Raw genomic sequence first — 18,010 nt, forward strand, 5'->3', positions numbered from 1 at the left:
GTTTCCATTCCCCAGGATCATATGTGGTATTCAATAAAGCCTCCCACTTATTAATGCATTTGTCCAGTGGTTGTACCTTATGTAATAAAGCTTTATAGATATGTGATAGACCCCTTTACCTTCCCCAGATCTCATAGCTAATTCAAGCTCTGTGGACTCTAGAGACAGGTCCTCTCTCGCTTTCTTCTGCACAAAATCCCTGATCTGCATATAGAAAAACTTGTCCCTGTCCCCTAATCCAAATTCCTCTTTTTAAGTATTAAACGAGTGGCATTTCCCATCTTCCCATATTTGACCTAACAGGCGTAGGGAAGTTGCCAACCACTGCCCATACACTCCTTCTATCCGGCCTGGTATAAAATCTGTTGCATAAATGATAGGTGTAGTCAAATGGTATTTACGCCCCGGAAACCAGGCAGCTCTACACCACGCCCATTCCCTCAAAACCACCCCCATCTGACCCCGCAGGTCCGACATGAGACCTCTCAATTGCGGGAGTGGGAGCCCCTTCAATCCCCATTGCGCTGCATAGGTCCATAGTTTATTCGGGCCCCTTTGTACAGTGGATAGCATTTGAAAAAGGGCAGCTCTGTAATATAGACTAAAGTTAGGGACCCCCATGCCCCCATCTTTCCTAAGCTGAAATAGAATATTACGTGACACACGAGGGGGCCTTTTACGCCAAATAAAAGCAAACATTTTCTTGTTAAGTGTGCGAAAAAAGGTATGTGGAATAGGAACTGGCACGGCCATGAATAGGTACAACAGTTTAGGAAGCAGTGTCATCTTTACCGCTGCTATTCTGCCCATCCACGACATGTGCAGCCCTCCCCATCTCTCCAATTCTTGCAAGAGCTCTTGCAGCTTAGGGATAAAGTTTTCCCGAAATAGATCCCCAGTATCTGGTGTCAGGTTAACCCCCAAGTATCTAATATACTTAGATGACCATTGAAAAGGGAAAGAAGATTTTAGTTTCTCTTGCAGCCCAGCAGGACATTGTATAGGCATGAGCTCAGACTTTTGAATATTAATCTTAAGACCTGCTACCTGGCCATACCACTGAAGTGTCTGCATCACCGCTTGCAACGAGCTCTCAGGCTGCGACAGCGTCAGCAAAACATCATCTGCGTAGAGCATTATTTTTGTTTCATGTCTCCCTATTCGGATACCCTGTATCCTGGGGTCTTCTCTAATCAAAATTGCTAAAGTCTCCATGGCTAGTGCAAACAAAAGCGGGGATAAGGCGCAACCCTGCCTAGTACCTCTAAACAGTTCAAAGGGTTCAGTAGCTGTGCCATTTATCCGCAGCTGACACATAGGCTGTTGGTAGAGCGCCGTGACCCAGCAGAGATACTGCCCGCTAATTCCCACTCTCCGCAACAATGCACAGAAAGGGCCACAACACCCTATCAAAAGCCTTCTCAGCATCCAATGACACAAAGATTGCCGGGTGTTCCACCTGTTTGATTCTATCCAATATATATTGTGCCCGTCTGGTATTATCAAAAGTTTGTCTATTCGCTATAAACCCTGCCTGGTCTTCATAGACCAGACGCGGTAGCACCTTTTGTAACCGAGCAGCCAGAATGGTGGTTAGGATCTTATAATCTGTCCCTAACAGAGATATTGGCCGATAGGAGCTACAGCTCTGGGGGTCTTTATGCGGTTTAAGTAGTAATACCACATCCGCCAGTCGCCAGGATTGTGGGACCCCAGAACCAGCCCGAATAGCATTAAACACGCGAAGTAAAATAGGTGCTAAAAGGGAGCTAAAGCACTTATAGAATCGATTGCTGTACCCATCTACTCCCGGGGCCTTTCCACTGGGCAGACCCTTAATTGCCAAGATCACTTCCTCCAATTCTATGGGTGCTGATAACATCTCCTGATCTGTCCCCCTCAGACTTGGCACATCTACTTTATTGTATATCTTCCTCCGCTACATTCTCTTCTGGCCGATACAACTTCTGATAGTAGTCAACAAAAGTTCTTCTAATATCTTCTATCTGATCCCAAGTCCGCCCATCTTCCGTTCTTACTCAGCATTCCGACTCTGCAGCTGCCGTAATCTATATGCTAATAATTTACTCGCTTTGTTGTTAAATTCATAGTATTCATGTTGCGTCCGCTGCATCTGCTCCTTAATAATCTTAAGGTCTAAATCTAAGAGCTGCACTCTGGACCTATGCAGTTCCTCTTGCTGACTGGGCGTAGCCTGATTTTGCTTAACCAGCAGCTCTAGATGTTGTACTATTTGTCTTAAATCTTTTTCTTTTTCCCTATGATCTTTCTGCAAAAAAAGCTTGCAATGATATCATGGTCCCTCTAATTATTACCTTCAAACTTTCCCATAAAATCTCTGGTGATATACCCAAGGTATCATTATACTGCAGGAACTCCCTAAGCTCTCCAGCAATTCGTTGAACATTTTTAAGATCATCCAACACCCCATCAGGGAACTGCCATCTCTTCTGCCTATCAATCATAGGAAGACCCTGTAGTGTTAAAGAAAGGGGAGCATGATCCGACCAGGACCTTGTATGTATCGTTGAGGACTCTGCCTGTAAGACCACACCTGCACTGCCCATCCACATATCTGTTCTCGAGTAAGTATCATGTGGGGCAGAATAACATGTGTAATCCCTCTCTCCGCCATGTAGCAGCCTCCAAATATCTACCAGTCCCCATTGATTCAAAAATTGCAGCAATTTATCCCGATCTGATTGAGCATAACCAGCTGTCCCTCTCGAGTTATCTAAGACAGGGTCTATCGTCAAGTTGAAATTCCCTCCAAGCAGTAACTCTCCCTGCACATGTCGTGAGAGCTGAACACTAAGCAAGTCATAAAATTCTCCTTGTGCATAATTGGGGGCATAAATATTAACTAATGTATAGGTGTGCTCCCCGAGAATTAGAACCACAATCACAAACCGGCCCCCCAGAATCCTTTTTTTACAGCTTGTATCTCCCAATTACGCCCTTGTTTAAGCAGTATCCCCACTCCCGCTTTTTTTTCTGGCTGTCGCTTAGATGCCAGGTACTGATGCGGATATCTAGCATGCTGCAATAAATGCTCATGTCGAGGCAACAAGTGTGTATCTTGTATAAATAAGACATCCGCATCCACCCGCATCGCCTCTCGGTATAACCTCTTGCATTTTACAGGGGAATTAAGACCACGTGTATTAAGGGACAAAAACGTAAGCCCTGTCATGGGGGCTTAATGCAAACATCCCTAGGGCCCAGCATTGTCTACAGCGCCAGCATGTATAGCTAACTTCTTCCTGAGATACCCCCCGCCCTTATCCAACCGATGGGTCAACTTTATCCCACCTCTAAGGTGTGAGAACGGTGACTGACCACACGCCATAACATGCCCCCAACTTCCCCGCATATTCATATATAACTACAATGTTATTACCCCCGTCATCCCCCAACATACAAGCCCATAAACGTACACACATTGAACATACCAAACATCTATGGAATATCAAAGCTCACATCTCTAGTCAAGTTATACTATTTTGTGGTGCTGGTAGTTTCTTTTCGGACTGCTGTCTGGTGAGGCGTCCCTTGCCTCTCGCCACTCGTGTCCAACGCTGCCGCGCTGGTCTCGAGGCCGCTTCCAGTCTTCCATGTTCCTCCAGATCCCCCGCAGGTGCCTCTACCTCAGGCCATGTCGCACGTGCTTCCTTCATAGTAGTGACGCGACTCCATTTTCCTTCTTGATTATACGCTAAGGCAAACAGGTGCTGCCATCTATAGATAATCCCTTTATCACGTAGATATCTGGCAAAGTTCTTCATCTTCGCACGCCTTTTTAATGTGGCAGGGGCTAAATCTTGGTACAGTTCAATAGGGAAGGAATCCCAGTGCACCACTTCCATTTTCCTTGCCTTACGGAGTATCGCTTCTTTTATCTTATATTCCGAAAAACAGGCAGTTATATCCCGAGGCACATTAGCTTTCATCCGCGCCAGTACTATAGGCGCTCTGTCCACTTTGATTGATTCAGGGGCCACTTCTTGCCCCTCTTCCGACAGCAACATACTCGCAATTTGTTGTGTGACCTTCTCACAGTTCATATATTCTGCCTGCTCCGGGATACCCCTAATGTGAAGATTGGATCTCCTGCCTCTGTTCTCCAGGTCTTCAATTTTGTCACTCAGTGACCTGCACAGGGCCTGTTGCTCCTTCATTGCAATTTCCACAGCGCTCAAAGCTTCCTGTTGGACCTCCACGTGGTCGTCCAGCTCCTCCACCCGCCAGCCCATTTCTGTGATTTCGCCGCGGAGATCTGCTGCTAGGGTCGCAAAATCCTCGCGAATCCCTTTAATATCCGAGCGGATTACTTCAAGCAGTGCCCCGAAGTCTTTCGCCGAGATTTCACCCTCCGCTTCGTTCTCAGCGGGCGAGACGCTGCGGCCAACGTTAGTATTTTTACCGCGCTCTTCTGGAAGCGCCATCTTGACCACTGAGTGTTGTGGCCGGTATGTAAAATCTTTTAAAGACTTACGGGGTCCCGCAGCCTCTTTTCCAGCCATCACTACACTCCGGCAGTCTTCCAACACGCTTTTATTGGGTCTGTGCTCTCTGATCACGCTAAAAGCAGTTATTTCTGATCGATCTTCGTTGCTGGCATGTGGAGCTGTTCTCTCACGCCGCCATTGCTCTGCGTGACGTCACCGCTCTCAGGGAACTCGGTCTCCTCTGATGTGGATGACGGCAGCGTGTCTGAGTTCTCCCAGAGATCCTTAGCAAAATCTATGGAAGAGACTGATCCTCGCTCGGATGGAGCGGACGACCCCTCTGCAGCGCGGCTTTTTCGCTCAGAGGATTTGCCCAACCTGCTTGTGCAGGCCATGAGCATTTTGAAGATTGCCTCTCCGGAGGAAGGCTCTCTCTCAGTCTCTACTGGCTCCGCCATTATGCTGGGAACGAAGAGCCTGCCTAGAACCTTCCACGTTCATGAAGCCATGCAGACCTTAATTTCAGCGCAATGGGATGACCCTGAGGTGAGCCTGAAAGTAGCCAGGGCTATGTCCCGTCTGTACCCCTTACCTGAGGGGGAACGGGAAGCCTTTGTCTGGGCCACGGTAGATTCCTTAATCACTGCCGTGACTAAGAAAACGGCGCTGCCGGTGGAAGGTGGCACTGCCCTGAAGGACGCCCAGGACAGGAGAATGGAGGCGGCCTTATAGTCTTCCTTTGAGGTGGCCGCTCTGAGTTTGCAAGCCTCGGTTTGCGGCTCCTACGTGGCTAGGGCGTGTCTGTTTTGCAGCAGGCTTCACCCTCGGACCCTTCCTGGAGGGCGGAATGGCCGACCCTGGAGTCGGGTTTGGCCTACTTGGCAGACTTGCTGTATGATGTTTTGAGAGCCTCGGCCAAGGGTATGGCTCAGACAGTCTCTGTGCGGCAGTGGCTCTGGCTTAAGCACTGGTCTGCTGACCATGCCTCTAAATCTCGCCTAGCCAAGCTGCCTTTTAAAGGCAAGCTGCTCTTTGGGGACGAGCTGGACAAGATCGTGACGGAGCTCAGCATGTCCAAGGGCAAGAGGTTGCCGGAGGTCAGGACTCGGGCCGGCAGTGCCCGTCCTGGTTCCTCTAAGGGCCAATTCCAGGAAGCCTGTCGGTATCGCCCGGGCAAGTCGGCCTCCTCTGCCTCCGCTTCCTTCAAACGGAACTTCTCCCCCAAGCAGCATTCCTTTCGTAGGGACCGCCGTCCAGGAGGTTTGTCCTCCGGCCCGCCCCCAGGGTCGCGTACCCAATGACGGGGACCTGGTCCATGGCCCAGTGCAGATAGGAGGAAGGTTGTCCTCGTTTCTGGGCGAGTGGACCAGGGTAACTTCAGACGCTTGGGTTCTGGAAGTCATCAGAGATGGCTACAAGCTAGAGTTCTGCCGATCCCTAAGAGACGGGTTTGTAAACTCTCCTTGCAAGTCTCGGGTCAAAGCAGCTGCCGTGCAGCAGACTTTGAACAACCTGATGCGCCTGGGCGCGGTGGTCCCGGTACCAGTAGATCAGCTTGGCAAGGGGCGCTACTCCATTTACTTTGTGGTGCCAAAGAAAGAAGGCTCTGCTCGGCCTATTCTCGACCTCAAGGGAGTCAATCGGGCCTTGAAAGTTCGGCACTTCCGGATGGAGACCCTCCGCTCTGTAATAGCTGCGGTGAAAAGGGGAGATTTCCTGGCCTCCCTGGACATCAAGGAAGCCTACCTACATATTCCCATCTGGCCGCCTCATCAGCGCTTTCTGCGCTTTGCAGTGCTGTGCCGACGCTTCCAGTTCAGAGCCCTCCCGTTCAGGTTGGCTATGGCTCCGTGGACCTTCTCCAAAGTAATGGTGGTCATCGCGGCCTACCTCCGCAAGGAGGGAGTGCAAGTCCATCCCTATTTGGACGACTGGCTGATCAGAGAGCTACAGACAGGGTCATTGCTCTTCTGAGCTCCCTGGGATGGGTCATCAACTGGGAGAAAAGCCAGCTGCGCCCGACTCAGTCCCTGGAGTATCTGGGAGTTCGATTTGACACCCAAGTGGGCAGAGTGTTCCTGCCGGACAACCGGAGCGTCAAGCTTCGGACCCAGGTGGACCAGTTCCTAGCCTCCTCTACTCTTCGGGCTTGGGACTATGTGCAGCTGTTGGGCTCCATGATGGCCACGATGGAGGTAGTGCCCTGGGCCGGGGCTCATATGAGACCACTACAGCACTCTCTTCTGCGGCGGTGGACTCCAGTCTCGGAGGATTACGCCGTGCGTCTTCCTTTGGATCCAGCGGTGCGAAAGGCGCTGAGCTGGTGGCTGAGGCCAGGCAAGCTGTCCGCAGGAATGCCTCTTACGACCCCGGAGTGAGTTGTCTTCACGACGGACGCCTGCTTGACGGGCTGGGGAGCCCACTGCCTGGGACGGACAGCGCAGGGGCTCTGGTCTACTGCAGAGACGAAATGGTCCATCAACCTCCTGGAACTCCGAGCCATTTGGTTGGCGCTTCTAGAGTTTCTCCCGGCACTGGTGCTGAGGCCTGGACGGGTCTTGTCGGACAATGCCACGGCTGTGGCCTATGTCAATCGCCAGGGCGGTACCAGGAGCGCCCCTCTAGCCAAGGAGGCCATGAAGCTATGCCTGTGGGCGGAAGCAAATCTGGAACAGCTGTCGGCGGCCCACATTGCGGGAGTCATGAATGTCAAGGCGGATTTTCTCAGTCGCCACACCTTGGATCCCGGAGAGTGGCAACTGTCTGCTCGGGCGTTCTTGGACATCATGAAATGCTGGGGCCGGCCGAGCCTGGATCTGATGGCGTCCTCGGCCAATTGTCGTGTTTTTTCAGCAGAGGACGGGACCCTTCGATCTCTGGGAGTCGATGCTCTTCTCCAGCAGTGGCCGACACAGGAGCTTCTCTACGTGTTCCCGCCCTGGCCCATGATGGGCAGGGTGCTAGGCCTGGTGGCAAAGCATCCAGGCCAGGTAATCCTGGTGGGGCCGGATTGGCCCAGACGTCCCTGGTATGCGGACTTAGTCAGACTCTCGGTGGGTGGCCCTCTGCGGCTGCCAGCGGAGCGGGGCCTCTTACATCAGGGTCCCGTGGTGATGGAGGATCCCTCCCCCTTTGGTCTTACGGCCTGGCTCTTGAGCGGAAGCGGCTGAGGAAGAAGGGCTTTTCAGACAAGGTCATAGCCACTATGCTGAGAGCGAGGAAGCGCTCTACTTCTACCACTTACGCCAGGGTTTGGCGTACCTTTGCGTCGTGGTGCGAGGCAGGCTCTGTATCGCCCTTCACTGCTCCAATTTCTTGTATTGGCGTTCCTGCAAGAGGGGCTGGAGAAAGGCCTGTCGCTCAGTTCACTGAAAGTCCAGGTGGCGGCTCTAGCTTGCTTCAGGAGTCGCCTGAAGGGGGCTTCCCTGGCTTCACAGCCAGATGTGGTACGCTTTCTCAAAGGAGTTAATCACCTGCGCCCCCCTCTGCACTCGATAGTGCCTACGTGGTATCTCAATCTGGTACTATGGACCTTGCAGAAGCCGCCTTTCGAGCCCTTGCCAAGGGCATCGCTGAAGGACCTGACGCTGAAAGCGGTCTTCCTGGTGGCTATCACATCACTACTCAAGTAGGGACACAATAGAGCTACTGGAGCACACCTATTATTAATCACGAATCCGCTCCAGTCCGCTATCACATCAGCCAGAAGAGTTTCCGAGCTCCAGGCTCTCTCGTGTAGAGAGCCGTTCCTGCGATTCACTGAGGCAGGAGTATCGATTCGCCCAGTGCCCTCCTTCCTCCCCAAGATTGTTTCTCGATTCCATGTGAATCAGCAGCTTTACCTATCCTCCTTTTGTAGGGAGGATTACCCAGAGGAGTACCCTGGGCTCAAATACCTGGATGTTAGATGGGTCATCGTCAGATACTTGGAAGTGACCAATGATTTCCGGAAGTCGGATCACCTGTTCGTGCTGTTCGCAGGCCCTCGTAATGGGCTGCAGGCATCTAAGCCTACAGTGGCACGTTGAGTCAAGGAGACGATCGCGGCAAGCTTATGTTGCGGCAGGGAAGATTCCGCCTATTCAGCTGAAGGCACACTCTACTAGAGCACAAGCAGCCTCGATGGCGGAGTCCAGATCTGTCTCCTTGGAAGAGATTTGCAGAGCGGCTACTTGGTCGTCGGCTCATACCTTCTCACGACATTACTGCTTGGATGTGGCTGCTCGGGCCGAGGCCCAGTTTGGGGCTTCAGTGTTGCGTTCAGGGATTTCCATGTCCCGCCCTGGGTGAGTACTGCTTCGGTACATCCCACCAGTCTATGGATTGATCGGCTTGATGATAGGGAAGGTAAAATTATGTATCATACCTGATAATTTTCTTTCCCTTAATCATAGCCGATCAATCCATAGCCCCTCCCAGATATCTGTATTGTTTGTGTTCTGGTTATATTTCAGGTTCAAGTTCAGTCTTCATTGCCTTTTCACGAGGACTCCGTGTTCAAGTTCTTCCAATTGAAGTCTCTTCGAGTTGAGACGATTTTGTGTTACAGTGAGCTGCTGCTTCCTCTCCCCACGTTTCGACGGTGGCTGGATTGATAACTAAATTATGCTGGCGCTCTTTCCCGCTTCGTGCGGCTGTAGGGTGGCTTTGTATCCCTCACGCTTCGGCGGTGTTATGGTAAGCCAGCTCCTCCCGCGGTTGCGGTAGCAGGATAAGCCAGTTCCCCCCGCGTCGGGTGTTATAATGCCGTTGTATCACTCCATGGTGCGACCGCACCTTGAGTATTGTGTTCAATTCTGGTCGCCGCATCTCAAGAAAGATATAGTAGAATTGGAAAAGGTGCAGCGAAGGGCAACTAAAATGATAGCGGGAATGGGACGACTTCCCTATGAAGAAAGACTAAGGAGGCTAGGGCTTTTCAGCTTGGAGAAGAGACGGCTGAGGGGAGACATGATAGAGGTATACAAAATAATGAGTGGAGTGGAACAGATGGATGTGAAGCGTCTGTTCACGCTTTCCAAAAATATGAGGACTAGGGGGCAATGGTCACTGTCTTGATCTCATCTTCTCCTCCAACTGTTCACCCTCTAGTTTCCTTGCCTCTGATCTTCCCTCCTCTGATCACCATCTTATAACTTTCACACTTAAATCTCCTCCCTCCCAGTCCCGTCCTATCTTATCTAATTTATCTAGGAATCTTCACGATATTGACCCTTCATCTCTATCCTCCCACGTTTCTAACCTCCTCTCTACTGTGGTACCATCCACGTCTGTCAACGAGGCTGTTTCTTCTTACAACAATACTCTATCCTCTGCCTTAGACACTCTTGCACCTTTGATGACCTGCCCTGTAAGGCGTACAAAACCCCAACCTTGGCTGACTTCTAATATCCGCTACCTACGTTCCTGTACCCGCTCCGCTGAACGCCTCTGGCGGAAACCTCGGGCCCTTGCTGATTTCTTACACTTTAAGTTCATGCTGACCTCCTTCCAATCTGCTCTTTTACGTGCCAAACAGGACTATTATATCCAACTGACCAACTCTCTTGGCTCTAATCCTCGACTTCTCTTCACCACATTGAACTCTCTCCTCAAGGTGCCCCCTCCCCCAACTCCCCCTTCATTATCTCCTCAGACCCTTGCTGAATTCTTTCACAACAAGGTTCAAAAGGTAAACCTTGCTTTCTCTACCTCACCACCTCTCCCTCCACTAGTCCGTTCCCCTCTCTCTCCTTCCCCTCATTCCCTTTCCTCCTTTCCTGAAGTTACTATTGAGGAAACAACACTTCTCCTTTCTTCCTCAAAATGTACCACCTGTTCCTCTGATCCCATTCCCACCCACCTTCTTAATGCCACCTCTCCTGCTCTTATTCCTTTTATCTGTCACATTCTCAACCTCTCACTTTCCACTGCGACTGTCCCTGCTGCCTTTAAACATGCTGTGGTCACACCTCTCCTTAAGAAGCCTTCACTCGACCCTACTTGTCCCTCTAATTACCGACCCATCTCCCTCCTTCCTTTTCTCTCCAAATTACTTGAGCGTGCTGTTCACCGCCGCTCCCTTGAGTTTCTCTCCTCACATGCTATTCTTGACCCACTACAATCTGGTTTTCGCCCTCTCCACTCAACCGAAACTGCGCTTACTAAAGTCTCCAATGACCTATTACTGGCTAAATCCAGAGGTCAATATTCCATCCTCATTCTTCTTGATCTTTCCGCTGCTTTTGACACTGTCGATCACAGCATACTCTCGATACCCTGTCCTCACTTGGATTCCAGGGCTCTGTCCTTTCCTGGTTCTCTTCCTACCTCTCCCTCCGCACCTTTAGTGTTCACTCTGGTGGATCCTCTTCTACTTCTATTCCTCTGCCTGTCGGCGTACCTCAGGGTTCTGTTCTTGGTCCCCTTCTCTTTTCTATTTACACTTCTTCCCTTGGTTCATTAATCTCATCCCATGACTTTTCCTACCATCTCTATGCTGATGACTCCCAAATCTACCTTTCTACCCCTGATATCTCACCTTGCATCCAAACCAAAGTTTCAGCGTGCTTGTCTGACATTGCTGTCTGGATGTCTCAACGCCACCTGAAATTAAATATGTCCAAAACCGAGCTTCTCATTTTCCCCCCCAAACCCACCTCCCCGCTCCCCCCCGTTTTCTATTTCTGTTGATGGCTCTCTCATTCTCCCTGTCTCCTCAGCTCGAAACCTTGGGGTCATCTTTGACTCTTCTCTCTCCTTCTCTGCTCATATCCAGCAGATTGCCAAGACCTGTCGTTTCTTTCTTTACAACATCCGTAAAATCCGCCCCTTTCTTTCCGAGCACTCTACCAAAACCCTCATCCACACTCTTGTCACCTCTCGTTTAGACTACTGCAATCTGCTTCTTGCTGGCCTCCCACTTAGTCACCTCTCCCCTCTCCAGTCAGTTCAAAACTCTGCTGCCCGTCTCATCTTCCGCCAGGGTCGCTTTACTCATACTACCCCTCTCCTCAAGACCCTTCACTGGCTCCCTATCCGTTTTCGCATCCTGTTCAAACTTCTTCTACTAACCTATAAATGTACTCACTCTGCTGCTCCCCCAGTATCTCTCCACACTCGTCCCTTCCCTACACCCCTTCCTGTGCACTCCGCTCCATGGATAAATCCTTCTTATCTGTTCCCTTCTCCACTACTGCCAACTCCAGACTTCGCGCCTTCTGTCTCGCTGCACCCTACGCCTGGAATAAACTTCCTGAGCCCCTACGTCTTGCCCCATCCTTGGCCACCTTTTAAATCTAGACTGAAAGCCCACCTCTTTAACATTGCTTTTGACTCGTAACCACTTGTAACCACTCGCCTCCACCTACCCTCCTCTTTTCCTTCCCGTTCACATTAATTGATTTGATTTGCTTACTTTATTTTTTTTTGTCTATTAGATTGTAAGCTCTTTGAGCAGGGACTGTCTTTCTTCTATGTTTGTGCAGCGCTGAGTACGCCTTGTAGCGCTATTGAAATGCTAAATAGTAGTAGTAGTAGTAGGGCATGCGATGAAACTACAGTATAGTAAATTTAAAACAAATCAGAAAAATGTTTCTTCACCCAACGCATAATTAAACCCTGGAATTCGTTGCTGGAGAACGTGGTGAAGGCGGTTAGCTTAGCAGAGTTTAAAAAGGGGTTAGATGGTTTCCTAAAGAACAAGTCCATAAACCACTACTAAATGGACTAGGGAAAAATCCACAATTCCAGGAATAACACGTATAGTATGTTTGTACGTTTGGGAAGCTCGCCAGGTGCCCTTGGCCTGGATTGGCCGCTGTCGTGGGCAGGATGATGGGCTCGATGGACCCTTGGTCTTTTCCCAGTGTGGCATTACTTATGTACTTGTGTACCTCATATATGTGCATGTAATATGCTCAAAAAAAAAAGTCTTTTGAAAGGCTGTAAGTGCACACCACTATACCCTCTGATTCCATTACACTTTGCATGTTTTATTTATTTATTGCATTTGTATCCCACTTTTTCCCACCTGTTTGCAGGCTCAATGTGGCTTATAATGCTCTGTTATGGCATTCGCCATTCCAGAGTAGAAGATAACAGTTGGTGTTGCATAGAGATCATAGATGGCATAATGGAGTTAAGCAAACAGATATAGGAAGAAAACAGTTCAGAATATCAGGTAAAGTGATGATGTGTTACATTTACTTTTCTTGATCATTGTGGTATGCCTTGTTGAAGAGAGGTCTTCAGAGATTTATGAAAGTTAATTTGTAAATTGTTTTTAGGTTAAGCGGTAATGCATTCCACAATTGCTGACATATGTAGGAAAAGCTGGACGCATGTGTTAGTCTGTATTTTAGTCCTTTACAGCTAGGGAAGTGAAGATTAAGGAATGTGCAGGATGATCTTTTAGCATTCCTGGGTGGCAGGTCGACCAGGTCTAGCATGTAGGTCGGTGCTTCTCCGTGAATGATTTTATGATCTAGAGTTCAAACCTTGAACGCGATACGTTCTTTAAGTGGAAGCCAGTGTAATTTTTCTCTTAGGGGTTTTGCACTTTAGTATTTTGTTTTTCCAAATATGAGTCTAGCTGCAGTGTTCTGAGCTGTTTGAAGTTTCCTGATAATTTGTTCTTTACAACCAGTGTAGAGTGCATTGCAATAATCCAGGTGACTCAGCACCATTGACTGATTGCGAAAGATGATCCTTGGGAAGAAAGGTCTTAACTCTTTTAAGTTTCCACATCGAATGGAACATCTTCTTAGTTGTATTCTTCACATGACTTTCAATAGTAACTCCAAGAATTTTCAGGGTGTCTGGAACGGGAAGGGAGAAGTTTGATGTGGTTAAGGTGGTGAATTTTCTTGTGTTGTGAAGTAAGTATGAGACGTGTTTTTTCGGCATTAAGTTTCAACTGAAATGCATCATAGTTATGATTTGTAGATTGTAAATGTGTACATTTACATAATTTTATGATTTTTATTTCTGTACCTCTGAAGCAGCCCCTGTGTGGGTGAAACGTGGACCATGTCATGTTTTATTTCATATGGATTTGATTTCTGGATCTGCTGTTTTTGTTGCCAAAAGTGCTGCCACCTGAAGTGCCTCTGACAGTGTGGGTTTTTAAAGCCAAGACAGAGGCTGCTTTTGGAGCTTTGGTTCTTTCAGTGGGGGGTGTCCATTTCCCTCTGAACTTGCGGATTGCTTTTCTATATCCCGTGCATCTGGATTTATCTGTGGGAAAGAAATATTTACCTGCTAATTTTATTTTGTTTAGTCTCAACAGATTAATCCTGAAGTCCTTGCCTTAGTAGTTTGTCTGGTGTTCTGTATACATGATTGAAGAACATTCGTTCGTGAGTTTTGTTTCTTTACAGATGCAAGTTTAAAAAGATAAAAAAGGGGGGGCGTGTCCTAGATGGCGACTCTCACCCGAGGTTGAACGCTCCAAGAGTTCTGGTTGTGAACCTCTTTTCCTTTTGCAACGATAATAATAATGCCTCATACAAAGAGGAAAGGCTTGGTGAAGAGTAAACCGCCGGTGCTCCTTACCTTTTCGCCCCTCCAGACAACCCTGGACCGTTTCACCACGAGCTGCCCTCGAGTGACTGGCGTGTTGCAAGCTGCGTCGAGAGAAATTGAGGGAGCAATTTCTCTCTTGGCTACCGAAACATCTCTTTCACCGCCGGACGTTAACACCCCTCCTTGTCCTGCCCACTTGAGAGGGAGGATGTTGGACCCGATCTCTTCGGAAGGCGATAGAGATGGCTCTGAAAATGGCGGCGCCACCCCGGAGCAAGCAGAGGAAACACCATTGGAGCTTTTTCCTCCACAGGAGGTAACGCTGGACTGGATATGGAAGGCTATTCAAGGTCTGAGAATGATAGTGATGAATACTGCTTGGGAGACTAATCTTCTTGTGAGTAAAGTTAATTCTTTAACTGAAATGATGGAAAATATTAAAACTGTTCTGAAAAATTTGAAACGATTCAGGCTGAGATAACAACGTTGAAGGCAGTAAATATTACTACTACTACTACTTAGCATTTCTATAGCGCTGCCAGGGTTACGCAGCGCTGTACAAGTTTAGACAAGGGGAAGGACAGTCCCTGCTCAAGAGAGCTTAAAATCTAAAGGTAATAAGCTATGTAGTCAGTGTATGTATCTGGAATGGGGAAGGTGGTTAGGCGCCAAAAGCAAGGGAGAAGAGATGGGCCTTGAGTAAGGACTTGAAAATGGGCAGGGAGGGCGCACGGCGTATGGGCTCAGGAAGTCTGTTCCAGGCATAAGGTGAAGCGAGGCAGAAGGGGCGGAGTCTGGAGTTAGCGGTGGTGGAGAAGGGTACAGATAGGAGTGATTTGTCCTGAGAGCGGAGGTTACGGGTGGGAACATACGGGGAGAGGAGGGTAGAGAGGTAATGGGGGGCTGCAGATTGAGTGCACTTGAAGGTCAATAGGAGAAGCTAAATATGACTTTAATTAAAGATAAAACAGTTATGATGAGGAAAATTGAACAAATTGAAAATCAAAACAAACGATTGAACTTAAGAATCCTGAATTTTCCTGTAATAGAAGGCATTGGCCCGATGGAATTATTCCGAAAATATTTAATTGAGGTACTATAATATTCCCCCTTATACCTCCTGTAAATAAGATTTACTATTGTTCCTCTCCAAAAAAAAACGTCAGGGGGAATTGGAGGAAGGACTTCAAGCTGAAGGTGGACATAATTTACAGGATATATCAACATTTCTTGAACAATCCTTCTCTGCCATATCTCAACGACAAACATTGCTAATATCCTTTGTTTTTGAACAAGATATGACCTCATTGTTCAAATTATACTTTAAGAATTCTACGAAGCCCTTTTGTGGGTCAAGACTTTGGATATATCCTGATGTTACAAAAACTACTCAGGACAGAAAGAAATTATTTCTAACTATGAGAGAAGAAACCCGAGCACTTGGAGCCACTTTTTTGTTGTCCTACCCAAGCAAATGTTTAGTTAAATATTTGAATGCTAAATATGTTTTTTTTTTTTTTTTGAACCACAACAGCTTAAATGTTTTATAGAACAAAAAAAGCTTTCCAATGTGAATCCAGCTTAAGATAATAACGGTTAACATGGAAAATATTTGGGTAGATTAGAGTCAGGCCATTTTCTTTTATTTAACTTTCTTTTTAGATCTCTCTAATTAAACGACTAACCCCCCATATTTGTGGTCTAAGGAAGAGTAGCATAATTTGACTTATAATTTTGGAGAGTGGGATATATCCACTCTTATATCTGTTTGTGTGTATTTCTATCTCTGTTTTTTCCTTATACAAGATGTTGATGCTTGTAAAATGTTTAAATAAATAATTATAAAAAAAAAAAAGATAAAAAAGGATGATATTCAGCATTGTATTTGTAGTTCACTGTTTAATATTAGAGGCAGGAGACTTTTTCCTTTGATTTCTTCACTGTTCCACTGTTTTATCGGAATACTGACTGGAAGCTGCTGCATAGTGCTCTTTATGGCAGAGCTCTGTCATTCTCTGTCTCCACCTGCTGGTAGATGGATTGTACTGTGGGGACTAAAGGAAAGAAAATTAGCATTCTCCGAGGACAAGCAGGCTGCTTGTTCTCACTAATGGGTGACGCCCATGGCAACCCTGAGGTTCGGAAATCTTTCTAGCAACAAAGCTTGCTAGAGTCATCAGTGAGAACAAGCAGCCTGCTTGTCCTTGGATAAATTGAATGATACATACCTGTAGCAGGTATTCTCCGAGGACAGCAGGCTGATTGTTCTCACAAACCCGCCCTCCTCTCCTTTGGAGTTGTATCTTCTTCTCTTTTTGCTCTTTGATCTAAATGATGTCCCCGCGACTTGGGCGGGAAGATGGCCGCACATGCGTGGTGCGCGTGTGACCGAAGGCTCTAGCAAGCTTTGTTGCTAGGAAGATTTCCGAACCTCAGGGCTGCAGTGGGCGTCACCCATCAGTGAGAACAATCAGCCTGCTGTCCTCGGAGAATACCTGCTACAGGTATGTATCATTCGCTATTTTTCCGTACTTAAGATTAGCTGACATCTGGTAAAATTCACCAGTTGACTGTTCACATCCCTGTCAGACTGACAACTTGTCTACATATAACATTTAAACACCTGCATCCTCTAGATCAGGGGTGAATGTCAGTACTAGCCCTAGCGAGCTGCAACATTACATAATGTTGGAACTGGAATTGCACAGAGCCTCATAAACCTCCTGTGGTAATTAAGTAATTAAGTAAAAATGTAATTTAAAACAGTGGAAACAAACTGCTAGAGTGACTGTTCTGAAATGCAAAATACTGTATTTAAAATTCCCAGACTCTGATTAAGAACATTTTCTGTGCTTGCTTCTCTTGGTCTCACAGGCTGCATAAAATTCATTGGCGGTCTACATTTGGCCTGTGGGCCACAGGTTGCCCACCCCTGCTATAGATGGTGTAGACTGATGGAGTAGGCACCTATAAGGGTTCTATCTACCAATGCACAGTGTCTGCCACCATCTGGATGTATACAGTAGGCTGTCCATATGAGAGCTGGAGTCTTGTAGTGGGATGCTAGCGTTGCAGACAAATGGCATTTACCTGCCATGAGCATATTGTATTGCACTGTGTATATGCAAATAGTGTATTTATATATAATGTTCAGTTCTGCCATTTTGATTGAGTGAATGTAGATTCTCAGTTTAGGGCATGCAGGGAACTAAATTGTTACCAATTGGATGGATCAAGGTCCAGCTCTTACACACACTGCCTCTGCTATCTTCCTACAGGTTGCATCTGCTGTGGAAAAGTGGAAAGTAGCAATCCGTGAGGCACAGACTTTCTCGCGACTTCATGTTCTTCTGGGGATGCTGGACGCATGTATCAAATGGGACATGTCTGCAGAGAATGCTAGATGCAAAGTGTGCCGGAAAAAAGGTACAGTGAGCTGTTTGTGTGCTGTGTCTTAGCTGTTTTCTTACCTAAAATATTGCATCCTAAAATCTTCTTGAGCACTGACCAAGTTTTCCTGCCTTTACTTTTCATGCTAGGCTAATCTTAATTTTATTTGCTTTTGGCTTTGTGAAATAAAGTTGCTAAGCAACTTCTCTCTGTGAAGGAGCTGTCTGCTGATGGGAAGAGTGCAGTTTTCTTTTAGTAGATTGCACCAAAGAAGGGAAAAGGCTGTGATCCCAGTTATGCAGGAGAGGCGGAACTGTTTATATTGCAATGATGGGATGAATCAGATTGGTAGAAGGGTGGTGCTCTATGTTAGAGAGCATTGAATGAACAGAATATAGGCTCTTAAAGTCTTGGAGTGGAAGAGTGGCCTAGTGGTTAGGGTGGTGGACTTTGGTCCTGGGGAACTGAGGTTCGATTCCCACTTCAGGCACAGGCAGCTCCTTGTGACTCTGGGCAAGTCACGTAACCCTCCATTGCCCCATGTAAGCCGCATTGAGCCTGCCATGAGTGGGAAAGCGCGGGGTACAAATGTAACAAAAAAAAAAAAAAGAAACAAAAATGCATTGTAGAATCTTTGTGGATAGAAA

The 18,010-nt window shown here is 47.6% G+C and overlaps 1 protein-coding gene across 1 annotated transcript in view; it reads left to right on the plus strand.

The window, feature by feature from the left end:
• The window catches only part of BAZ1B (bromodomain adjacent to zinc finger domain 1B), a 428,988-nt gene that overhangs the window by 301,851 nt on the left and 109,127 nt on the right, over positions 1 to 18,010 (plus strand). Inside the window, exon 13 of the mRNA XM_030186030.1 lies at positions 17,252 to 17,399. Within this exon, the coding sequence (XP_030041890.1) occupies positions 17,252 to 17,399 (148 nt within the window). The remainder of the gene's footprint in view (positions 1 to 17,251; positions 17,400 to 18,010) is intronic.

The sequence above is a fragment of the Microcaecilia unicolor genome, chromosome 13, assembly GCF_901765095.1.
Source record: "Microcaecilia unicolor chromosome 13, aMicUni1.1, whole genome shotgun sequence".
Classification (NCBI taxonomy): Eukaryota; Metazoa; Chordata; class Amphibia; order Gymnophiona; family Siphonopidae; genus Microcaecilia; species Microcaecilia unicolor.